We start from the raw sequence: 27,015 nt of genomic DNA, 5'->3' as shown, positions 1-27,015 counted from the left end.
AATGCAGCATGAGCTGCTTATGTTCAGGAACTAATAGGTCCACCGAGCATTTCTAAGATTATTTAGCCGTCGATGATAATGAATTGACATTGTCAGTGATGTTAATGTACCAGTGCTCTCTGCTGCCACTAACCTGATAGCCAACTCTGGATTTTTTTTTTAATGTTTTCCACTTTAATTTTTAACTTACATACTGCTCTATCCTTCTGAAACACATGAAATACAGAACAACCTATGATACTTTTCGTTAGCATTAAAGGGCTGTTAACTCATTACTGTCCTGTCTCAACCTCATAGATCAACAGGCATTTTTTTCAGTTCACTGCAATTCTTCAGAACGTTCAGCTTCACTCTAAAAATATCAACCCTGTACAAATTATTGTTATGTCCCTTTTAAATCAAATTTCACTTAAAAAATTAAGAGAACTATTATTTCTTGGTCAAATAAAATTCAATGACTACTGTAATTCTAAGAGATACAATTTTGGAATCTAAATTGCTTTTTCTACACCCACACATACATGCAGGCCTCTATGACAGCAGTACAAAACTCAACATAGCTTATATGTACTTGTAATTCTTTACCTTGGGAATCAAATATATAAACTACTAGTGCAAAACGTGTGCATAAGCAAAGTGTGCACTGCTTAAATCACACAACCACAGCCAACCAACCAGGTACTGTTTCTGACGCTATATATGCCAGAAACTGCTCTCTGAAAGTTTCTTCTTCTCTTTCCAGGTCTTGGTAACGCTAATAAAAATGAATGGAATTAGGTTTCTAATAACAGAGTATGCAAAAATTGTTGTCTTATTTTGCAGAAATGAGGAAGAAACTGCTTATTGCCATCTTATAGCAAATTTTCATTGGAGTCAGGGCCTTCCTCTTGCCTATAACTCACATCATAAAAACAATAAATGAGATTATCTTTTAAAATTCCAAGACCTGGAACAATTAAAATGAACCATTTGGCACTCGACCCTTGCAGCTAAAATCAGTAGCAACCAAACTCATTCTCCCACTGATCTTCAGGGGGCTTCAGGGCAAAGGTTCATCTTCATTTACTTTAGCTGCAAGTCATTGAACCATCAGTTCTGCCAATGAATAAATCACAGAGCATGGTCCATAAAGCTGCTTGCAAAGTTATTTGTAAAACTATCTTAAGGGTCAAAAAATGAAACTGCATTCCATGATGAAATGTACTGTCCAACAAAACACAGATGCGGTTTTTGACTTAAAAGATATGTGTGCAGCAGTGCCAACCGGAGTCTTCCACTGAAGAAATAAACCTAATAGAACATGTGCATGTTGCGTAACTTAATTGACTCCGAGGTGTTCTGTGAATTAACCATAAGGACTGCAGGTTCCTCAGGTTTCACATAAAATGTTTTTATATGATGCACTTATTAGTTAATTTCTCCAGCATAATAACATTAAAATATATTTTTAATCAGAAGTAGAGTATTAAAATCCAGCTCTGAATGTCCTATGATATACCATAGATGTCACGGCATTTTAAAACCTTTTAAACATTTCTGCTAAATTAATTAGTTTTGCATTAAGGCATTTCAGTGCTTCCTATTAAATGCAACACATTTGAGTGACAATTAAACATTGTGAATTTTTCTTTAGAGGAAAGAGCCGTTAACTAAAACAGGAAAACAAGTTTTGAAATAAAGTTACACAAAAACATACATTTTATACACTGGGTTTTTAAGCATCATTCCTGCAATAATCAGTTTTCTGAAATCAAATCTTTTTCTGCTTTTTTCGTCATAGAATATGTCCAGGGGATCCAAAGAACCATTAATATGATTAAAATTAAAGCAGTATAGCAAAAGAAAAAAAAAACATACATATACACTCCTAAAGCTATATTATGTATTTTTTTATGTCTTTAAATGGAATTTACAGTTCTCTCTGGCAATGTGAATGAACATCCTATAATTTAGTCAATTTACAGATTACAGGTTCAAATTGACCTTGTAGCCCATAAAATTGCTCATCTTCAGTACAGGATTAGAAGTGGGAGAAGAATGTCATAACTGCATTTAAGGAATTTACCATAACAATGGAAAGGAGGATACGCGTGCATAATTTTAGCCCCTCTTACTCGTATCAGTTCTGAGATTCCGAAACAGTGGATATCCTGCACATAGTTCCAGGCCCCCTGACCCCCCCACCCTGGCAGAGATGGTTTCAATTTACTCACCCACAGACGTGACACTTGTATTCCCTCATCCCAAGGTGCCTTTTGACATGGTTTCTGGCATCGCCAAGCTGAGCTGTTGCAAAATGGCATATCTTGCACTTGAATGGTTTTGATCCTAAGTAAATTTAACATACAATATGATTTGAATTTGAACAGCACACTACTGATAGTTTAAGAGGTCTAGATCTTGAATCATACTTATAATCTAATTACAAATTTCTGTACCCAAAATGGAATACTTGAGTTCCTTTCTACCTTGAATAGACCTGCATTCCATAATTATTCCAAGACCTTAATGTTTCAATGGGTATTTCTAACTTTCAGTAACATTTTAAAATTTAAAGTCAAAAGTAAAATACATAACCAGAACTAAGTGTATGAGAGAAGCTAAATAATTTCAAATATTTTTCTTACAAATCGACAGAAATAGCTTTTAAAGTCACTCAACATTTAAAACAGAACATTTTAAAAACATAAATGCAAAGACAGCTGCTGATACTTTTAAAAATATATTTATTATCAAATTTCTCAGTGGCCACATCCCCATTTCCTCACATTTCTGCAGCTTTGAATTTATTCACAGTAACAATGGTATTTCAGGGGTTTTTTTCTGACACTTATCCCAAATGATTCATTATATTACTATTTTAATACTACACAATATAAGAATATATAGTGGATAAATTATTTGCTTTTATGATCATTTTATAGCCAAAAATCCTTGACGATTTGGCAATCTAGAAGTACTGACACTGATTATTATTACTGATTTCAAGAACAAATATTTCAACATAAAAGGCATAATGCCAACAATTTTTTTTATTTCATAAAGAAATAAGATTAACTTTTACTCAAAAATGAGAAAACAAAATTATTTCAGAGTCCACAAAGTTGTCAGCAATAGGTAGACTCTAACTGGAACACAGTCACTCATAAACAGTCAGTACCCACACGAACGAGAAGCGACACTCTGAAAGTGTAACGTGTACATACCATTTTCCACTTCTAAGGACTAAATCTTCACAGAAACAAATCAAAATCATGAAGATCACAGTTTAAAATCAGTATTATGTTTCCAAATTTTTCATAGCATGTTTGGTACCCACTTGGCAAAGGTACCTCTTCTAATACAGTTAGACAGAATATGAAATGTGTGAACTTTAATAAATATACAAAAGGAGCTCAAATTAAAAAGTTGCAATAAATCATTTTTGATCAATGGAACTTCGTGCAATGCCCTTGGAAAAAAAATCCTCTAAGAATACTTTGTTGAAACTGAAGCACTCAGTAAAAAATTTTAGAGTCTTAAATTTCAATTTAATTCCCAAAAGCTGACAAAAAAAAGTGAAGCATTCAATTTTAATCTTCTAACAGAAATAAAAAAGTCAACAGTACTAAGCACGGGCAGACAAGGTTGAATATTTCACAGCTCAATGACAATGAAGCCAGATCTCTTAATACTTCCATTTCTACTGCTAGAAGTAGATGTAAAATATATTTAGCACCTGAATGGTTATATCTAGTCAGCTTTATATGTTTAAATGTCAAAAGCAGGTTGGGACTGCAGCTTACAGCAATCACATTCTATCGGTCACATTAGAAACTACAGTTTATTTAAACGATTCTGATAAAACTGAGCCTATCACTACTTTGAAACATTTCATCTTGACACAGAATTCTATAAAGGCTCTTGCGAAAGAAAAGAGCGAGGAGAACCGATTTACCTGCACTGTATGTTAAACGGCACCGCGGATCAGGTGGTGAGGAAACTATTACTCAGCCACTGCATCAGGACCCTAAATAAACTAAGAAGATAAAGCTCTCTCAACACCTGTATCACAGGTGTGGTGAAAGGATTCCAGCGACCTGGTAACTGAGCTCCGGTGCTGCTCACCATGCTGCCTCGGGCCTGCGCGCCTGCCGTGGGGCCGGGGCTGGACATCGCCCTCCCGCGGGCCCCCGCACTGTGCAGGGCCCCTCGGAGGAAAGCCCAGTTCCTTCGGGCTCGGGGGTCACGGCTGGCGCGCTGAGCGCACATGAACGAGCCGCCCTGCTGGCTGTCTTCACGCAGAAACCACTGAGGCCCTGACTGCTCTTCAGAACTTACGCGCAGAGAAGATGTGTGAACACCTCCTTTCTGTGCCATAAAAATTCAAATACTTGGGAACTAGAGGTAATATTTTCTGTATTTAAAAAAAAAAAAAAGCAAACTTCCCCTTTTTTTAAAATTTTTTCCTAACTGATGTTTCCATTTTTTAAGCTTGCCAGGCACATCCCAAAATGAATCCAGGAATAGTGTTTATAAGGCAAAATTTGTAAAAGTGCATATTTCTAAATTTGTCTCTCTCAGGCATGTTGAGATTATTACAAACCATCAATATTATTTTAAATAGTTCCATTCCTTGGGACAGCACTATCCTCAGTCTTTTTTTTTTTTTTTTTTTCAGTTTGGCCTGTGAGGTTTTCTGAAAGGGAAAATGGAAGAGTCTCTAGTCTTGGTTTGTACAATTTTACCAAAAGAATTCCAAAGACTTTAAGTCTTCCCTCAGACGTGCACAGGCCTCCCGGCCTCAGTCACCGGTAACTTCTCTGAGACATGGACATGACATCAACACCGAACAGGTCGTGACCAGACTTTAGGTCTGAAAGAATCCAGTAAGATGAACACAACCCATCACTGAATCTTCTCAACAACCACCTCAGCGAACAGTCCTCCTGCTCTCTCTGCGCCTCCAGTCCCCGCTCCCTCCCTCACCACCTTGTCCCAAGCTCATCTGGCTGCTCAATCATCCTGTACTAAGACACAAACACTACCAGCCCTAACTTGAGAGTTTTCCCCTGAAGTCACCCCACTCCCTCCCTCCCCTGTGCAGACACTTCGAAAAAAACACCAGTGACCAGAGTGCTCTGAACAGAAAGTGAAGGTCTTCAGCCCTCTGGCTCAATGACCGTGGTGTATGAAATTGAAGCCCTAACAGAACAATGCCGGAGGGAAAACGAACAGCATTTTTGGTCTGACTAACGTAAAAGGGACAGAGACGCTGCTCATGCTGATGGCTTCACACCAGCAGGCACTCAGAAAACCGGGAGCCTTTTTCCCCACCAGTCTTGATAACCAAAACTCATTTATTTCTTCTAGTGCTGCTTTTATCGTGTTAAGGATGGGAAGAAAAGGTTACATAAAACATAGAGTAAATCACAAAATATGAAAATAGGGATTGGAAGAATAAGCCCCTTTCCAGTTAACCATTAATAACAGTCCCTGAATTACTATTTCATGGACACAAGCAAAGTATCAGAAAAGCAATTCATTTTAAGATGCTCCAAGGAAAACCCTCAAATTAAAACCTAGAGAGCAGCCTCCTCCAAACAATGACTTGCAAACTTAAAATGTAGACTGGCACTGTGCACTCGCTCTGGTGCCTCAGAGCACAATAAAAATGTACTTGCTGATAAGCCCAACACAAGATGTTAAAAGTATGCTAACTTTTACTAAATGTTACAATCAATGATGTAACTTATATAAGTAGGGTTACTTTGTCACATATTGATAGTTACCTCACTTTCACATCCACATTAACTTGATTTTAAATGCAATTAATACATATAGTCAAGGAAGACGAATGGACTACATTCTGCACTTAACCTGGTGGACATTTTCAAATGGCACAAGTGACCAGTGCAAACCTATTTTGCATTGTAAACGACTAAATAAATCTTAATGGATTAAGAATGATCAGCTATCAACACACAAGGGAAATTAAGTGCTGAAATGCCTACATTGATTATTTTAAATTATTAGCCTTACTCTGTTCTTGAATTTGTATGCTTTTAGTGAGCTTTAACACATTTACAAGACTTATTGACTATAATTACAAGAGAATTCAAGTAATGGACACATCAATTATAAGCAACATGTCTTGACCAGACAGTTGCATAAAGAATTCTAAAAAGAGCTCCATTAGCATCTTCCTCTTAGTTTTATTCTGTTTTATCTGCCTGAGGAGGGCACGTTAAGAAAGCACCTATTTTCTGCAATGTGGACAGCGAGCCTGTTTCTAAAACTGTATCATTTCAGAAAGCGAGCTGCAACACAGTACCGACAGAGGTATTAATGATGTCAACAAATCAGGATTTGGACTTAGTCCCCAGCAATGGTTCTACTGCATGAAAATAGCAGGGATCAAGAGTACCATGTTCATATTTACCTAGATTAACCTTACACAGGTTGCCCCGTTACTTTCTTCAACGAAAAACTTTTACCTATCTTTCATCACTCTGAACTACCAACAATGTTTCACACTCTTTTGTCTCCCTCCTTGTAACCATGCACTAAGTTTCAAAAACTGCATGAATTTAAAGTATAGCTTTAATAATAAGCCATTATTTAAAAGTACAGTAAAATAAACCTTACAGTTTTAATGAAAATATGTTCATTGAAATGTGAATTTATTATTCAAATCCACTCATAAATTCAACCATGGAGACAGAACTTGTCTAAGCAGAGCACAATGATTTAGAAAAGCTGTCTATTTAAAATAAAGAATGTATGGCAGGTTTATAGAAACAGTGCAGTGAATTTTTACATAAATTTAGAACAGTGGCTTATGTATTTTCCACCAAAAAAAAAGTTTTTAAAAAAATTTCTATCTAAAATTAAACATTAAAATGGAACACTACATGTGACAAGAGCACAGAAACTAAATCAAGTGATACCTCCATGAAAACCGAATCGCCAGGACATATTCACTTGAAAAGTATTGACTAATTTTGATCCTGGAAAGCAGAATCTTGTTGCCTGGGAGTTACACTGTGGGATATAAACTGCCTGGCAATGAATAGATTTAAATCCCTAAAATTGTAACAAAAATTTCATACTCCAGTCCTCAAAAGTCATTTAATGTGTCTACTTAAACCCCAAGTGCCACTAAATAGAAACCCTGGAAAACCAAACAATTAGGACTTGGAAACAACTGAGAAGCTGTAAGAGACGGGACTTTAACAAAGGCATCAGAGGGACCAGGCTTTCTGATAAAAGAAACGGGCCAAACATGCCACCTATGGAATCACTAAGGCTCAACTGACTACCTTTGGAAATGTTAAGTGTCAACAAAGACCGTGGCAGGTACCCAGAGCCACAGGGCAGCGTAAGGTGAACTGGGTGTTGGCCAAGCAGCAAACAAAGCGGAGGACTCCGTGCTCGGACGGGAAGGAACGGCCCACCTGTGTGGCTGGCCTGACCCTACAGGTGAGCACGGGTGTGCCGCAGTTTACGTACCTGTGTGAGTGCGAATGTGTGCTAGAAAGGCCATCGAGTTGCTGCTGCGACACATCTTCCCACAGTACTTGCACACGTTTCCCTGGTTCTCTTCTCTCTCGCGGTTGATTTGCTCAGTGTCTTCCACTATGTACTTGTTCACCTCCCGCAGCAGTTCCTCATGCTGCCCTTTAATGTGCAGAAATAAATTCTGTTCGGAATCAAAGGGCTCTGTACACTTGACACATTTAAAGGTGGCCCCGCCCTCGGGAAGCTCCTCCACGCTGGCCTGCTCATTTCTCATGTGACCAGCACTGGCCAGATGCTGGTGGAGGTTGCTCTCCGTGTAGAATGATTTTCCACACAGTAAACAATGGAAGTGTTTCTCTTTCGTCGGATGCTTCATGGCTATGTGGACGTTCAGTCCGCTCAAACCATCAGCTAAGAAGCCGCAGTCATCACAGCGAATCCGTGTGGATTCAGCAAAGGAACTGCCTTCAGACTTCTTCTTTTTCCCACCTTGAGCACAGTCCTTTAAGGGCAGCTCACTAATTCTCACTCCTGCTGCTACCAAGGCTTCTTCAGACTGGTCTAACAGTTCGTCTTCAGGGTTCTTTATTTTTATTATGGAAGAGTCAAACCGGCCAGAACTGTACACGGCCTGTCCTTTCTCATCAATGCTGATTATAGTTTCATAAACATCATTATTTTCAACGGTGCTATCAGAAACCAGACCATCCTCTTCCAAAATAATTTTAGTTTCATGCTGGGAACTCATCAGACTCTCCTTATTCTCCAGAACGGGGCCTTCAGGGACATCTCTCAAATCCCCTGGACTCTGCAGGCTTCCAGCTCCATCCTGACCACCGCTCCGCAGGGGCAGCCGTCCTCCGGCCACTCTCCCCGAGGCGCTTTCGGCCGCCCGCTCTCCATCCAGCGCCCCGGGACATGCACGCCGGCCAAGGGCGTTCTCTGCCTTTTCTCCTCCGCGTCCTCCGTCACCCTGGCCGTGTGCGTGTGGATTGCCGACATCACTCAACACATTGTGCGTTCTCTTTGCTGTCTCATAATTCAATGCCGAGTTTCCTGAATTTTCATTCGGAAATTTGGCTGGGGAGCCATCATTAGAGGAAATAAGGGAAACCATCTCCTCGGGTCTCAGAACTTTATCCTTGGCAAGGGGCTGGCGGAGAGTTTCACAGAAGGAGTGATCTTCACTGAGACTGGATTCTTCCTCAGTCTCAATTTCTACAGAGTCAGGAGCACAGAGCACTTTAGACACATCTAGATTAGCATTCTCCTCTAGAACAGAACAATCGGCACCACTTTTCGATTTGAGAGTTTCAGAGGATTGGTGTGGAATTATTTGAAATTCTTCAGCATTTTGTTCATGCAGCTCCTCGGGTATGATGGTGTCTCTGGACATCTCTGCGGCAGCGGCTTCCGCGCTGGAAGAGCTCAGGTAGGACTGCCTCTTCATCTTGTGCTTTTCGGTCGCCGCGTGCCTCGTCATCTCTCGACGAGTCACGGCGTAGTAATCACACGCCATGCAGTAAAACGTGAACTCTTTCGTGTGTTTCCGTTTTACGTGCAGTTCTAGGGAAGCAGAAGAGTGAGCGTTAAACTCACAGTGTATACACTTGTTATCACCTGTACCCGTGACGTCGCCCTGGGCGTATGCACCCCCCTGGTGGGGAAGGTCCTCTGGTTCTGGAGAGACCTGTTCCTTTTTCTCCAGGTGACTGTTAGCGTCCCCATCTAGAGAATGAAACACACTGTCAGCTTTGACTTCAGCTGGATTCCCGTGCTCCAGTCCTGGCTTTTCCGACGTGGAGGGAGCTGCTTCAGCCGACCTGTTAGCAGGCTCACCTGAAACTGCTGAACCAGCGTTCTTCCTACTGGCCTCAAGGTCACCCCCTTCAGGGCCAACAACGACATCTGAACTTTGTTTTCCACTTGCTTCTATTTCTACACGGCCTTTATGCTTCTTGGTGGCACAGTGACGCTCCATATCTCCCTTAGTCACGGTATAATACTTACACACTTTGCATAAATAACTGTATTGGTGACTGTGTTTTCGTCTAATGTGCACGGTCAAGTTTGTAATACTCGAGGCCAAAAGGCCGCAGTGCGAACAGGTCCGTGAGATGTTACCTTTAGGTCTCCCTCTCTTTGGAGTAGTGGCCAAAGCTAATTCACCCTCTTTGGCGATGACACCAGACTGTGGCAGCTCCGGGGCAGGCAGAACGCTCTGCTCAAGACCGGAGCGCTCTGCTAAGTGCGTGCCCTCTCCGTGGCCAGCTGCCCTTCCACCTCCGGGAATGTTCGCCTCTTCCTTCCTGTCATTTGCACCTATGCAGACCCTTTCAATACATTCTTCAAAGCTTAAGCCAATATTATTTTTCTTAGCATTTTCAAGATGTTTGCTCCTCTTAATGTGTTTCTCCATTCCTTCTTTGCTCAACGAGTAAAGATTACAGGCTTTACAAAGAAAGTGGTAGTCCTGCCCATGCCGGAGCTTGATGTGTCTCGTGAGGACAGTGGAAGACCTGGTTTTATAAAAACACTTCTTACACTGAAACTGAGGCCTACTCGAATGCCTTACTTCATTTCCAGGGCTGACCCTGGACTTGACTGGCTCTTCCTGAGCTGCTTTTCCTGGCTCACTCACAGAATCTTTTGTGTTTTCTGATTCTGAAGTACTTAAAGGGAAAGTCTGTAAAGCCAAGTCAGTGCTGAGTGACTGAGAAGTCTTTGGTTGAGCCGACAAGTGGATATGCTTCTCGGTCGTCCGGTGCTCGTCCACGTCCTTCTCGGACACAAAGAACAGGTCACGGGGAGCGCAGAGGAGACCCGGACTGCGCTTCTCCTTCGCGGGCTCCCTCAGGTCCTCCTCACTCACGGGGAGAGACGGACAGCACTGACAACTGAGGCCGGAGGCCGTCTGCGGGTGCGGGTGACCGTGCACGTGCCCATCCAAGTCCCTCCCGGACGCGCTGGACAAGCCACAGGTCTCCCCTGCTTGGCACTTTTCCCCGTGGATTTCCAGCTCTGTCCTGTCTGTGGCTGTGTGACCACAGTCTGCACAAGCACACAACACCTGATGGTCAGGGGCTGGCCTCACCGTCAGAGAGTCCAAGGAGCACAGGAGGTGGGAGTTCCTCCTGTCCTGCTTCGGGTCCTGGGTTTCTGAGGACGTCACGCACGGACCGTGGACGCTGCCACTGGTTTCCACGTGCTGAGGCATCGACTCGGCCTCACTTGTTTTCACCTGCTTTCTAAAGTGTCTCATGTACAGACTCTGTGTCTCATTACTTCCCCTTTTATTAATTCCTAGAAGACCGAACCTTTTCTTTGCCTGGCCCTTTAGGCTGAAAGTGCCACCGCGTCGTCGGAAGCCACTGCCCAAAACGAGGAAGTTCCGCTCAGGTCTCAGTCTCAAGGCCGCACCCACACCATGGGCTGCCTGGGGGCTGTTTCTGGTGGATTCCAATTTATCGAGGAGACTCTCCGAGGTGACTAAAGCTCCTAACTTTTCACTCTTGTTGTCAGGATTTTGAGCTGTGCTCAGCGAGGTTACATTTTCTTCAACAAAGTCTACTTTTTCTGACGGACTGTCCCCTGACGGCACCATTTCAACCAGCAGCTCGCTGCTACCTCCCCCATGTTTAGAAATGGTTCCTGTGAAATCTTTACATTTGCTTTCAGCATTTCGTAATCCTTTTGACTCGCTATTCTTTGCTAGTGGTTTAGAGGCTCTCGGTTTTGTGCGAACGTTTTTTGTTCCCATGGGACATGGCTTCTTAGGAAAAGGTTGCTTGGTTAAGATCTGTACAAACCCTCCACGAGCCACAAGATTCTGACGCCGGAGGTGTGTTTTACCGAGATAATGTGCGTTCAACAGGTTTTCTTCCACACACTGGAAGCCACAAAGCTCACAAGAGAAGATCTTCTGCAGCCCATGTGTCTGTGCGACGGGCACCTGCAAGGCCGCGCCGCTCTCTGCCCTGTGGCTGCAGTGGCCGCAGGCGTGCTCCCCAGGTGGCCCCGCCGGGCACTCGGTGTGCGTCTCCACATCGGAGCAGGAGGAAAACAAATGACTGCAGGCCCCGCACTTGAGAACTGTGTCCGTGCTCCCGAGGGTACAGCTGACGCTAATCTCCTTCAGAGGCAAGGGAGACTCTCTCCCTGGATGGAGGAGAACCACTTCCTGAGCAGACTTTTTTCCAGCGCCCGTCTCCATAGGAACAGCATCCACGGCACTCAAGTCGCAAGGAGGAACAAAAGCACTAGGAAGACACGTGCCTCCGTCTGAGTCACCCAGGAGGGCCTCCGTCCTGGTCTCCTCCAGCGGGACACCCCGCTCTGGGCCTGCGCTCTCGGAACTTTCTGACCCAGCAGTGCCCTGCTCTCCAGACTTCAGGGGCTCTACCTCAGCTAATTTCATCCGTTTGGAAGCATGTTTATTTCCATTTTCCTCCACAATGACACTGCCAAAGTCTGAAGACTCTGAAAAACCTCTTTTGCTTGTGGAATTCACAGAGGAATCTGCTATCACATCAGATACAGGCCCAAGGTCTACGTCATGGGATGAGATAGTTCTCGAGTCCTTTGCTTCTTTATTGCCATTGTCATCCTCCTCGTTCTCCGGTTTCTTCTCTGTATCCATCACTAATGAAGTGCTGGTGATGTTTCTTGTGTCAGGGTGGCTCACTTGGCACTCATAACCTGTGAAGAAGAAAAACACAGTATTACACCTTTGAACATAAAGAAAAGACACATGTATTATTCGCCCAAACGTCAACATAAAGTGACATACTGGATGAAAAATATAAAATTAGCCTTGCAATTTCCTTTACGTTGAGATGAATCTGATCCCATGTACGAAGTCCTTTATGAAAAGTATGAAATCAGGTTTGGGGACCACCACATCGCCACACTGCTGACTCAGGAAGCAATACCACGGTACTTTTGATAGAAAGCAACTCAACCAGCTTGCAAAAAAATGCCCATGTTTCAATACTCTTTACCAGTACATTTCAACTTACTGCTTTTTTTTTTTAAACAGAGAAGCCCTCTTTTCAAATTACATTTCAGTGAACTCCATTCTGTAAAACAGAGAAGACAAAACTGCTGTGATACGAGCCAGGAATTCCGCCCTTCCCATCTTTAGCTTCCCGACGAAGCCTGAGTCCCAGCATAAAAGATGTGATTTTAAAACAACTGCTTCACCCTTTTCCAGAGAGCACAATCTCAGCATTATGTTTCTAAGTCTCCCCTAATCAGCAGCATGCACATTCTCAGCACACATCATCATTCATGCTCAAGCTCTTTTGCCAATGAAAAGCCACGCCTATTCCAGCTGTCAATCACCAATTTCTTCATCTAACAGTCATTTTGTGTTGTCTGAAGGTTAATGGCAAAGGGAAATGTTAGTGGCAGAATAGAACTAATGAAGTAAATTCTAGGGTGGCCAAAAGAATTTTATTGAATAAAATGCTTTAAAATCAATAATATTGATTTTATTTTTAATTATGCCATTTAATTCAATTAAAACATATCATTTTCCATTTACTTTACACAATGATTGGACTTTTCAGCCAAATACCATTTGATTTGATGTTAATAAAAAGCCATCAAGTATTATGGCCTCAAAGTTAGTGAGAAGTATTTTTAACTGTTATAACTATTTTTTTCCACAACAACGACAAACCAAATGAAGGTTGTTGCTCTGACTCTGCTGAAAGTAGGGAGTAGAGAATATACATAAGATAATAACACCAAAAGCATGAGCAACAATAGAAAAAATAAATTGGCCTTTATCAAAATTAAACACTTCAACTGACATTCTATTCAAAGACCACCAAGAAGAAAGTGAAAAGCCAAGCCACAGAATGGGAGAAGTTTTCTGCAAATCAGTATCTGATACAGGACTTATCTAGAATATATAAAAGAACTCCTACAATGCAGTAATTTTTTAAAAAGCCAACTTTAAAATGAGCAAAGTAGCTGAATATACATTTCCCCAAAGAAGATATACAAATGGCCAAAAAGCATGTGAAAAGATGCTCTACATCAGGGGTCACTAGAGAAGTGCAAATCAACATCACAATGCGATACCTTCACACCGACTAGGACGGCCAGAATCAAAAAGTCAGACAATGGCAAGTAACGGTGAGGACGTGGAAGGATCAGAACCCTCACACAGTGCTGGTGGAGACGTGAAATGACAATGCCACCTTGGAAGAGTCTGGCAGTTCCTCAAATGATTAAACCTGGTGTCATCATACAGCTCAGCAATTCCACTCCTAGGTGCATGCCCAAGAGAAATAAACAAGATGTCCACACAAAAACCTGTACATCAATGTTTATAGCAGTATTATCCATTAAGAGGAAGTGGAAACAACCCAAATGTTCAGCAGCAGATTAAAGGAGAAACAAAATGATGTACATCCATACAACAGAGTGTTATTCAGCCACAAAAAGAATGAAGTATTAATATAAGCCACTGTATGGATGAACCTTGGAAACGTTATGCTAAGTGAAGGAAGCCAGTTACAAATGACCGCATACTCTATGACTCCTTCTGTAAGAAATGTAGGCAAATCAACAGGACAGAAAGTAGAACAGTGGTTCCTTAAGGCTGGACGGGGGCACAGGACAGGGTACAGGGGGTAGCTAAAAGGTGATGAAAATGTTTAAAATTTACAGTGGTGATGGTTGCAACATGTTTGTGAACATTCTTAAATCTATTAAATCATAGTTTCAATGGGTGAATTGTATGCTATGTGAATTACCTCAACAAAGTTGCTTAAAAGTATATAAATTGTCATACATAATTTACATACAAAAATATCTTGTATTTATTATATTGTCATCTAGTAACATACTGTGTCATTCTTGTAAAAGAGTGAAAAAGATAAATGCATATAATTTTATTACACTTATAAGATGTTCAACATTAGTTTAGATCGCCATTTCTTCAGAATATGTTCCAGAAAATACAAATTATATAAAAGGTCAGTAGTGTTTCAGGGGTAAAAAAAATATCCCTGGTCAAAAAAGTTTAGAAAACTGTGGTTTGAGCATAGAATTCCTTTATTATAGAATGTCTCTGTACATAAGCATTTCTCAAACTAATTTCATGACAGGACCCTTTGTCTATAATCAGGAGGCCAGTATTCCAAAGAACCCTTTAGAAAATGCTGTTTTAGATAAAGCATTGGTTTTGCTAGTCAACATCTGTAATGGAACAGTAAAAGGAGGAAAGAAAGTAAGGAAGAATGAATCATGTGTCTGATCCAAAAGCTTCACTTAGTGCCTACTGTATGCCAAGTATTTTTGGTTGCAGATACTGGAATCACAGCAAAGAAAAACACAAAACCTCTGCCTTTACATTGTAAGGGGGTGAGATAATTTTTTTTAAATAGATATATTGTCCAATCCAGGACATCTAGTCTGGTCAAGAAAAAAATCACAGGACTAGATTTACTCTCATGCACGAAACAACTAAAAAAGAAAAAAAGAAAAAACAGACAATTTATGAAACAACAGCACAAGACATTACCAGAGATGAGGCACCAAAGGGCATTGCTCCTGAGAGATGAGAAACCAACCAGGTGGCTGCCAGCCTACGGCCTGACGGAAGGACCAGGCCACAGCACAGAGGCCAGAGAGGACAGGCAGCTGGAGCCCACGGGGCCCAGGGAGGGAGCGAAGAGATGCCAGGGAGAGAAGCCCAAGACCTGCAGAGGGTCCCCAGACTGTCCCTGTGGAGGCAGAGAACCCTGCCTTCTTCCCAGAAAACCGTCCAGGCCCCTTCATCCCCAGTAAACCCTGCCCCGAGGCAACCACTGCTCAGGGTTCTTCCACAGTAGATGAGCTTTGCCTGTTTTGGAAGTTTAGGTAAACAACATCAGAGGATGAATTCACTTTGCGGGGAGGGGGGCCCGGTCCTCTTGCTCCACACGACATGTGCGGTGCATCAGCGACCGGCCTCACCCCGGTGCTGACGGTCCTCCGCGTGCAGACCGCCCACAGTTCTGCTGACGGGACACCAAGCTACTTCCCTTCTCTGGGGATTGTGATGAAGCTGCTGTAAATATTCCTGTGCATCCTTTTATGGACACAGGTCTTCATTTCTTTTGTGTAAACACCTGGGGCACCACTGTGGGGTCAGAGGGCAGATGTGGAAGCTTCACCTGCCGAGAATCTCAAAGTGGCCGTGCTGGTTTACACAGCCGCCAGCAAGGTCAAGAATTCTGACTGATCCACGTCCTCGCCCACATCTGACACCGTCAGTCTTTTAAATTTCAGGCATCCTAGCGGGTGTGGGCGGCTTTAATCTGCATCACCCCGTGACAGGTGACGAGGCGGAAGCCTACGTTACTCACTTTGCAAAGTCCTTGTTGGCCTTTTGCCCATTTCTTAAGTCACCTGTCTACTTTATTATTGAGTGGGAGGAGATGCTCATGCACTCTGGATATAAATCCTTTGTCAGACATGTGTTTTACAAATGGTTTCTCCCTTTTCATTTTATAAATGTTGTCTTTTGATAAGCAGAAGTTTTAGATTTGATGGAATCAATTTTTCCCTTATTCTGGTTATTTATGTGTCTAGTTTGTTTTCTGTCTTCCATGCGAGAATGTACAGGCCTGGTTTATTTTATCCACCCATATGTCCCAAGAGCCTAGAACAATTCCACACAGAAGGTACTAGAATGAACAAATGCCTCATTGTGATACTAGAAACATCTCCTATCTAAGTATTTATTGATGAAATGAAAAGTATCTGAGATGCACTTCAAAACAGCCCAGGAAAGGGGCCCGGAACCGAGTGCTGACGGGGACTGACAGCTGCATGGATTCCATACACTGTTCTGCAAACTTTCCTACGTGTTCGTGTACAGACGTGTTTGAAAATGTCCGTGACAGGAGTTATTTTTTTAAAAATCTTTTAATGCTTAGTCTAAAACAGCGTGAATCCCTTTCAGCAGTGCGTCCAACCATCTCTTCCTCTTCCAATACTGTGATGGCCACGGCTGCCCCACCTTCACTACGGGCACCAGCGGGCGGACACGCCCAGAACAGGCAGACACCCACGGAGGGAAGACCCACATGTGTACATCTGCTCCAGGCAGACGTTCCATAGATGGCACCTGACACACATTTGGGGACAAGAGAATAACTGCGTTAATATGCAGAAGCAAAACAATGAAGCGCTTTACTATCTTCTATATACTGGCTCCAAAAATTCTAAAACAAAAGGAAAAAGTGTTTCTACATTTGTTATTTCCCCACTGACTTTTTAAATTAATGAAATAATTCAGCATCTCATTATACCAAGAAAGAACAACAATCATTCAACAAATATATCCTGAGTTGACTACAATATGAAGGAACTCTAATGATACAAACACGTCCTTTTGCCTCAGCAGGCTCGGATCCTATTGGGAGCCATGTGACATAAATGCAAAGCAACTCTGATACCAGGCCACGTGTCGTCACATGTGTGATAGAAACTAAGATCTACGGCCGTGTAAACGAGCAAGGGGCCATACTGCCAAGTAGACCGAAATAGCAGAAATATCACTGGAGCTAAACCCTGAGGAAACTAAAAATGTTTTTTTTCTTTTGTTGAGGAAGCAGGTAGGAACAGTTAAACATTACAAGTAGAAAAAAGGGATTAGCAAAGCCACAAAGCACATCCAACAAGCCGTCCGGACAGCTACAGCTCTGCTTTCTACTGCAGGGCGACGAGAAAACAAGGCAGATGACCAACCAGGACCACATCGCAGGAGGCTCTGAATTACTCAGCAGCGTCAGTGGGGAGTCACCAAAACGCAGCACTGCCTCAGGAAGATTCATTTTTCAGTCCGCAGGACGTATCACAGGTAGGGAAAGTCTAGAGGCAGAAAGAGCGTATTCTAATAGCTTAAGCATAAGGCCCGAACCAGAATGACACCGGTAGGCAAGGGTGCAAGGTGATTTAGTAAGTGACTTAAAGTGACCTACGGGGGATTAAACAAAAATGAGGAAGTTTATGCAAACGTCAATTAGAAAAGAAAAACCTTCATCAGAAAGGTTATTAGAACAAGCACCGTGTTACCAGTGGAGACGGGAGAAGGGGTCTTCTTTAAAGCAGAATCCAAAATCACCCATGGGCTCTTTTTTCTAAAGCAGATCTAATTCATCCGCTCAACAAACACTTATCGAAAGCCTACCACATACCAGAAAGCACCTTTAATTTTCTACGAGCAAGGCAAAACAACAGAACAGGCAGGGGACCCCCTTGCCCACCCTCAAAGTGAGGAAGGCATCATCTCCGTTCTTCCAGGAAGTACTGGTATTTATATCCTCTGGAGAAGACAGTGAGCCTCAGATTTCTTCCCACAGTAAGGTTTCAAGATTCAGAAGACTTAGTAGGTGTTTAGACTAAAATAATGAGATATGTTACTAAACCACATCTTCGTAAAGCATATGGTTCCTCTACAAATTCATCAATTACCATGCAACACACATCCTTGCTGTGCCAAAGCTTTTCAAATATGCAGTTCCATTTACAGTTTCTACTCATCCAAATTCTCAACTAGTAATTGTTCCTCAACTAAAAAAATTAAGTTACATATACCAAAATCATCAATTTTAACTATAAAAAATTAACTCACCAAGACACTGTCCCAAAAGAAAGTCCCTGCTCACCTTTAATGAAAAAGAATATGAAAATGAATACATGTACATATATGTATGACTGGGACACGATGCTGTACACCAGAAACTGACACCTTGTAACTGACTATACGTCAATAAAAAAAAGAAAAGAGAAAGTCACTGCTCTAACACAAAGAGTATCTGCCATAGTCTAAAAAGAAAAACAATGTAAGAAACAAATCAAAACACATGTACTTTTTAAGAAAAATAACAAAACAAGTCAACGGCAGACTGCTGGTGACATCTGGTGGCCATTTCTCACAGGAGGTTTCCTCAGCGTTTTTAAGAGGTATTTCAGGAACTAGCAGAGAAACACACCAGTTATTCATTCAGCCGTTTCACATGCTCACCTTACTATGGGCAGCATGCACGGAATTTCCCCCTTGCTTTTCTCCCTTTCTGTTCCACTTTGCACTCACTGCATCTTGACTTCATTCTCTCTTGAGCCCTTTCCTCTTTGCTGAGTGTACGGTCGGTGAGCCTGAGCTCTGTCTGTCTCTCTCTCTCTGTCACACACAGACACACACACACACACACACACACACACACACACACACACACACACACAGACACACTCTCTCTCTCTCACTGGTGTGACAAGGCAACCCACACAAGGAACCACCTCTCCCTGCTCCATCCCATGCCATCTCACCCTTCATCCCTCCTGACTGACCCGAATTCATGGTGCAAATTCGTGGTGTGAAGTGAGCATCAGGCCAACAGTAAAATCACAGCAGGGGCTCTGTGTGTGCGGCAGGGCAGGTGTGCCCACACGGGCACATATACAGAAACTTCCAACAGTCTTTGGCCCTCTCCCCTTGGAGAGTTCAAAAAAGGATGAACTGCACTGGTCATTAGGAGCCAACGCAGGAAGTCTCTCCTCCTGGAAGGTCAAGACAGGGCAGGAAAAGCTCCCTAAAAGCCCATTACAGCCTGCAATGGAGACAGCCGAGAGTAAAGGGAAATAAAGGGAGAAAGAAGGGAAATCAGTGGATGACTCTGACCCCTTTCTTAACCTTCCATTTTCAGCTGGACTTTTACTGAAAATACGTGTCTTGCCATTACACTATCCCCAGCTCAACACAGTGCTACCAAGTCCACACCAGAGTCTGTTGATGTTCAGAAACTCTGAAGCATTGGCTGTCACTACAAAACACCACGTACATAATCGAAGGGTAACTAAAGGGTCTTTTCTTGATGTAATCCTCCTCTCAGAGAAACTCCCCCATCGGAAACATCAATTCATAACAGAGACTACAAAATCAAGTATCTGATTCTACCAAAAAAAAAAATCACTTTTCTATGAAAATTCTTACAAGTTGAGTAACTTCTCCCATGACAAAAGGGTATAATTTAACACCCTAGAAACCATTTCCTAGATAACACTGGAGGCAATTTACCACAAATGGGCGTGTAAGAGGGTTGTGGTTTATCCACGATGGGACCAGCACAAATACCTGGGCCCAGTGAAACCCAGCTCCTTGCTGGCTGCAGGGCTCTCCTCGGTTATGTCTGTAAGCCTGTCCCTCTCCCCAGCCAGGAAAATGCCTGTGGTGGTTGAAAAGGAGTCCACAAAATTCTATGGCACTCCTTTCACAGAGTGGAGCCTATTCGCTCCCCTTGGCGTGGACTGGCCCTGCTGACCCACTTGGAGGGGACAGAAAACACTGGAAGTGAGTTTGTCTGACTTCATAGGAGGCACCGTGTTCCCTGCTTGTGATCTCCCTTGCGACAACTGTCTGGGCGAAGCTGGAGCCCTGCTGTGGGGACACCTCTGCAGCCTGTGCGTGGGCAGGCTTGTGGGTGATGGACTGAAGCCTCCTACCAAGAGCCAGTGAGGACCAGAGATTCCTGCTGACAGCCAGGGGGGCGAGCTGTGGTTCTGGCCCGGGAACAGCTCCTCCAGCTCCAGGCAAGCCTTCGAGTGACTGCAGCCCCCACACAACCCTGAGTGCTGCCACAGGAGAGAGCAGGAGCCAGAACCACCCGGGTAGGCCCACTCCCAAATCCCTGACCCCTAGAAACTGGCTTTAAGCCCCTGTGTGTTACAGAATCTGCTACATAGCACTGGATTACTAATATAATGCCCATTCTCTCTCCTTTACACCTTGTCGAGAACAGATACGGTGCAAGTTCACCCCTCCTTTATATATATTTCATATATAATTTCCTTTTCTACATGCTCCAGCCTTTAACAAGAACCTTCTGCACTGGCACAACAGTATTAACGTACAGGAGGAGGTCAATAAATGTCAGGTGAAGTACACTATGCAATGCAGACCAGGAGCAGAACTCCTATCACGCTTCTGTAAGATTTTAGAACGTAAGAAACTGACATTTACATTTATGTCTCTCCCACTATCAAAATCAGACCTGATACAGCTTACGGTGAAAAAGTGGTACAGTAAAATCAAGAGTTATTAAAAAGATGAGGTGCGGAGAGTTTTAATTCAGATTTGTACGGAATAAAAGAAATGTCTTACTATTTCTGAAAGACCTTCTCATTGTGGATGAGGGTCTTCATTCTAACAGGCCCCTGGAATCACAGCAAGAGGCCTGCCTCAGAGCTGACAGTAGCCAGGATTGCCTTTCTCAGCTGGGCTCAGGATGCCCACAGTCGAACATTCCCCACACCTGATGACGTGGCCCATGCAGTGAACACACGGCCAGCCACAGGGCATCAGGGCTGAGCGAGTCACAGTCCTTCTGGCCATGCAGACTGCGTGACCCCTCACCCTCCCCTAGCAGGAGGCATCCAAGCCCAGGAGATGCAGGCGCCTCTGGCCATAGGACCTGCAACTGATGAAGTTTCACCTCCAGAGCATTTCACATGCCATGCCTGGCTTAAGCCTAAAAAGAATCTTCCCAGGCCAGAGTCCAAGGTCACCCTGAGGACAAGCAGGCCAGAACCATACGCTCCTAAGCCCCAAGGGTCAGAGGGAAGTAAAACTAGCACAGGAAGGAAAAACACTCTCACTCAAGTCAGAATAGAATATTATTTCTATTCCAGGGGTACCCATGATCTTTTTCAAATATCCAATTTGATTCTGTGTGCAAGTTAAAAACTAGGGTATTTCTTGAGTGCTTAAGTTAGAGCTAAAACAACCACTAAAAAGTCATAGCAAGAGGGATTAAACCACGGTGACCATAACAGAAACGCAGATCATCATCCCTTTCATTATCAAAGGCCGCCACCTTCCCAGCACTACTCGTGAAGACACATTAACACCAAGAAAAACAACAAATCACTGGACAGAAACACTGTAAATTAGCTCAGCCTTCTTACCTGGCTATTCCTTTTTTTAAATCTTCCTACACTTCAAGTACTCTTCTCCAAATACGTTAATTGATCCAGGAATAAAGTTAATTTTACGACTACCTTCTATCAGCCATCCCTGACAAACGTATTTTTTGTAGTAAGAAAGATTTTACACAAAAAGTTAAAATTTAATCTATCTCCTTCCAAAGAGTACTTTTAAGATCAATGTCATGCTAGTCTTTCTACCTAATTGTTTTGATTTTCCTTAAGAAAGGGGATTTTTACTGAAATAGAAAAACAATAAAAGAAATGAAGACTCTATAAGAAAAGCAGAAAATGAAAAACTCCAACGCCATTAAAAGCAGACACGTAGGGTCGTTTGTATCTTATGCCATGTGAAAAGGTTGTTTTATTATCAACGTAACTAATCACAATGAAACCATCTCTTACAACTAAAGACATTATAATGAATTTTCTTTACAGCTACAGAGAAATGGGATTTGCTGTTTCACATCAAATAGAACAGGCTGTATAAATTCTTCTTCCTATTTATTGTAAAATATAATTTCATCTATAAAATCAGTCATGAAATATTAAAACTGAAACAACAGAATTTATATCCTTTACTTAATTTAGTTTAAACGGTCTATTCACTAAAAAAGGGGGAGAGGGGGGACATGTGATAGAGCCCCTACTTTCTCATTAAGTGTTTCCATTAGACGCTTTATTTTCAAGAATTTATAATGCAGCCATAAAAAAGCATTCCTTAATAAAAGTTAGTATACTTTCCTTAAATTTTCCTTTCATCTTTTTCAAAAGGCAAAAGAATGAAGCACACAGCATAGAAACGCTGAGGAAAGGAAGAGAACTAGGAGAAAAGAATGCACGAAACACAACGCATTTACACTGAAAATGGTAAACACTAGTGAGAACGAAGTGTTTTGGTTCAAGTAACGTGGCCCAACCACTCCATCAATACGCTGCAGGGCACACGGCAAGCATTTAACTATGCTGAGCCTCAGTTTCCTCATTTGGAAAGTGGGAGAGAAGGACGAAGATTTCTAAATTCCAGCAGAAAATCTTTTGCTGAGACTAAAAAATTGTTGAGCACTCAACCAGTAGAAAAAAGAATTCTTACTAATGGATTTTTTCTTTCATTCCAGTAGGAAAAATCTGAAAAAGGCTATTTCCAAAATGTAAATATGGAGGAAATATAACTTAAATAAACAGCTAAACACATGTTCCACGTTGTTCATGCTTAGACAGATTCGTCAGGTCCACTGAGAAGAGATGGATTAATACAATGGCTAATCAAAGAACTACAGGGAAAAAAGAATAAAACTACTAATTTTGGAAGAAATCTGGAAAACACTGTAATTCCAAATGTCAATAAGCTAACACACAATATAAAGCTCTCAAGCCTCAAGATATTTGGAATATAAATTATTAGGTATCAAAGATCTGAGTGTTAAAGTATACTTGGAAAAGAGAAAAATTCAGTATTAAATTTTAAAAATGGATATAGTTCTAACCAAGTCATTTATCTAATAAGGTTAATAGGCCTTTCCCCCTCTGGGTGGTAAAATTATAGGCAATTTCTTCTTCTTCTTCTTCTTCTTCTTCTTCTTGGCTCTCTTCTATATGATTTCCTAAATATATTACTTTGTGGGAGAAGACGAAAGAAGCAGCTTTAAAAAAAAAATCCTCTACACATGGTAAGTAATGGAAAATGATAATGCCTCTCAAAAAAAAGGAGGCCTTCATATAGAAATACATTTATGATTGTGGTTCTTGGACTAAATTGAAAATCAAAATACCACAAATATAGGGAAATCTGGCAGCAATCTGTAAAAGTCAGAGATGTTGGGGTCTAATTTTGGTCAAACATTCAGGGACACCAAGAAATTTCCCTATGGCTCACTGGACCTCCCACTAAACTCAAGGAGGACCAGGAACAACGAGCACACCCAGCACCCACATCTTGGTCTCCAATACCAGCCCCAGTAAATAGAACCTGGGCTCCTCAAAGAACGGCAGATTCGAGGCCTGGAGCATAGTAGGCACAAGATAAGCCTGGAGCACCTTATTTTGTCACAAAGTGGAGAAATGCTTTTAAAAATTTTTGTGACAAAGATACCAGAGTCAGCTTGAAGGGGCTCCTGCTGACCAAATCTGGGACAGTTTCCGCACCACAATAATTAACGACCATTGAAAGTAGGAATGAGTGAGTCCGTATGGATGGTTGGGAGACAGACAGGTAGATGTACAGACAAATGGATGGAATGACAGGGCAAACGTATGGCTCTGTTTACAGCAGAATGTGGAGGGCCACCTGGGAAATGTGGAGGGACTGCAGGAGACAGAAAGTCATACTGGCAAAGACTGCATCAGGCAAGAATTATCAATGGAAGCCAATCGAGGGGGTAACGTTAATATGCAGAACGTTGGAGTGGCATTAAACCATCTCCCTACAAACTGCTTATTAGTTTCAAGGGAAGAAAATTCAGCAACTGTACAGTGGATAAATCAGGAACACCTTGCCAGGAGTGATCAAAATGAGCATCCTCGATGAAGGCAGACATGCTGCACCCCGGATCGAAGACCCTGAGAAGGACGGGGCAGCAGGCAGCACTGCAGCAGAGAACGCCAGGCCCGCTGCTCATCAGGAGGAAACAGTGCAGACAACACAGAGTGAGGAACGTTTTATTTAAAGATGGAAAAAAAAAAAGTGGGGAGGACTACATTCTTCACAAATGTCAATGACATAAAAGACAAAGAAAGACTATGGAAATGTTCCAGATTAAAGGAGGCTAAGGAGACATGACAGCTAAATGTGGTATGTTTTCTCAGACTGGATCCTAAGGTGGCAGGAAAACATGGCACTAAGGACACTTTAGGGCAGCTGACCAAAAAGACTGTGACAGTCAACTGTAAGTGCTAACCTGACCGGGGCTGAGGGATGCACAGACAGCTGGTAAAATGCTATTTCCAGGCACGTCTGTAGGGTGTTTCTGGAAGGGAGGAGCATCTGGACAACAGACTGAGTAAAGGAGACCGGCCCTCACCCATGTGGGCTGGCAACGCCCAGTCTGCTGAGGGCCTGAATGCAACAACACAAGGAGAGTGGAGGGGGGCAAATTCGCTTTTTTTCCCTCGAGTTGGGATGTCCACCTTCTCCTGCCCTCAAACATCAGCACTCCTGGACCGCGGGCCATCAGACTCAGGCACAAAGTGATCAAATACCACTGAGACATGCTGCATCACGATCCTTCTCCAGGTCCCGACCAGCACCCTCCCATCTTCTGGACTCCGACACCTGAACTTGGACTTTCACTGCAGCAGTCCCGCCTTCTCCGTGGTTTCTACTTCTGTGGTTTGAGTTACCATCTGTCAACTGTGGTCCAAAAATTTTAATGGAAAATTTCAGAAATAAACATAAGCTTTAAGCTGCAAGCCATTCTGTGTGGTATGATGCAATCTCGGCCCACCCAGGATCCCCAATATCGACGTGGTCTACTCCTGACAGCCAGCCATCAACATCACCACGGCTCAGCAATCCGGGACCTCCAAAGCCAACCGTCCTCCTCCTGACTTACCATCAGGTCAACAGGGGCCTAACGCCACGTCACAGTGTGTGTGTCACACACCTCCCCTCTTCTCATCACACAGGCCCTGCTCCCTCTCGCGTGGTTGTAAGACAGGTCTATCAGATATTTTGAGAGAAAGACCATATTCATGTAAATTTTAGCACAGTTCATTGTTATAACTGTTCTGTTTTATTATTAGTTATTGGTGTTAATTTCTTACTGGGCCTATCACAGGTACACATGTATAGGAAAAACAGTACACACACACACACACACACACACACACACACACACACAAATAGTCTGGTACTATCCACGGTTTCAGGCATCCACCGGGGGTCTTGGAACACAGGTCCTGGGATGAGAGGGGACCACTGGGTGGAGCTGAAGTCTGTGACAGCTTTGCGATCACATACACCTCTGGATTCTTGCACTGCTTCAGAGGGTTTCTCCGTAAGCTTCACACTGTTCATAATACAAAACTCTCATTTTTCTGTAACAACTTCTCCTGTCCCCTTCCCCTTAGTTTTCCCCTGGCAAAACTGATTTTTATTTTCAAGTGTTCCTCTGAATTCTCTTTCAAGTTACATTTTGCTGCTTTTCACTAAACCTGTGTCAGTGTCTCTCATGTCTCACTCTCAATTAATTGTCATAAATGAGAAGAGAGTAAATAATCTCCAAGCTTTATTTCAATGATCATTCTTTCACTATTTTAACGTACTTCTTCTCTTTTACTTGATCTGGTACAAATTACAGAAATAAACTCATCTGAAATTCTACCACTTTTCCTTTATCTTACCTGCTTTTATTTATCCTGGTTGTTGGTATAGGGTGTTAATGAATTCAAAAAGTACAAAATAAAATATGGGTAGAGGAAGTCAGGAGATAAGCAGCGCTATATATGACTATATATGACTCCTCGAAAGGAAAACCAAAGACTAAGTTTCAACATGCTCAGTGACTATAGTGTGTAAGACTCGAGTGCAAAATTCTGGAACACTTGAAATAAGAAGCTCCCTTTCCAACTAAAAGATAGAAGCTTAGAACAAACTTAAAGGATTAATTTATACATCAAGATACAAACTGATAAAAATGATTGAAGAGTTTAAAACTTAAATTATGCAGAAGTGCAATGGTACGAATTGGTAAATTCTAGAACTTCAAGACATTTGAGAGGAAAGAGAAGTGCTTGGGTGCTTCCTCAGCTTCCAAGGACGGCAAAGGCTCGCCCTCCAACAACGCGTTCTTTCCTGCGGACCTGATACAACGCGCTCCGGGGAAAAAAGGAAAGGATGTGGGCAATGGGATGAAGAAGAGGAGACGCGAATCACGTCCCTCCTGAGCCCTCTTCTCCCTAAACGCTCAGTCCGTACTCGACAGAGCTCATGGTCCCTTCCAGTCTTCTTACCTGCTTCTCCCTCGAGTATTCTACCAGATTATTTCCTCAAATTCCTTCTCTACCGAAAGTAGCAGTGCTTTCCCAGAGCTTCACTTACATTTCTGTCGGTTAGCACTTCCTTAGGCCCCTCGCTCTCTAATTTGAGAAGCAGATGCTGCTTCGCTGCAAACTGTTTAGACATCGTTTCCGTTGCCCCTCAGTGACAGAGGTAAATGGCAATCAAACAGAACACTAGTCTCTGCAACAGGAAAATGGTACCCCAAAGCCCCACTAGACAATGGGGCGGCCTGTTTCCAGGTGACTACATGTATTTCTATTAGAATTTTACAGATGAAGCGCTGAAGAAACTAAAAAAAAAAGTACTTATCAGGTGAACAGTATTTCCCAAGTATAACAGAAATATCACCAGTGGCATTTAAAATAAAGTGATGTTCTGCAAATAAGGGTTTTTAAGTAAGTACATATTATTAGAATGTGTATTGGAAGGAAATAACATACCAACCTATGAGTCCACATGTGTTACTTCTTATGACAAGGCTAAGTCTAAAAAAAAGTGAGCTGAAATGCTGTGGTATAAAATGTAGCAAAACA

At 42.5% G+C, this 27,015-nt stretch overlaps 1 protein-coding gene across 5 annotated transcripts in view; it reads right to left on the bottom strand.

Moving 5' to 3' along the window:
* Positions 1-27,015, bottom strand: part of ZNF407 (zinc finger protein 407) — a 365,141-nt gene that overhangs the window by 328,827 nt on the left and 9,299 nt on the right. For all 5 annotated transcript variants that reach the window (XM_031441739.2, XM_064480435.1, XM_064480436.1 and 2 more), the window contains exons 2-3: positions 7,492-12,198; positions 2,214-2,328 (exon numbers count right to left, since the gene is read on the bottom strand). In XM_031441739.2, the coding sequence (XP_031297599.2) occupies positions 2,214-2,328; positions 7,492-12,139 (4,763 nt within the window). In that variant the 5' untranslated portion in view covers positions 12,140-12,198. The remainder of the gene's footprint in view (positions 1-2,213; positions 2,329-7,491; positions 12,199-27,015) is intronic.

The sequence above is a fragment of the Camelus dromedarius genome, chromosome 28 (genome assembly GCF_036321535.1).
Source record: "Camelus dromedarius isolate mCamDro1 chromosome 28, mCamDro1.pat, whole genome shotgun sequence".
Classification (NCBI taxonomy): Eukaryota; Metazoa; Chordata; class Mammalia; order Artiodactyla; family Camelidae; genus Camelus; species Camelus dromedarius.
The sequence above is the reverse complement of the archived record's forward strand: the minus strand, read 5'-3'. Positions and strand labels throughout refer to the sequence as shown.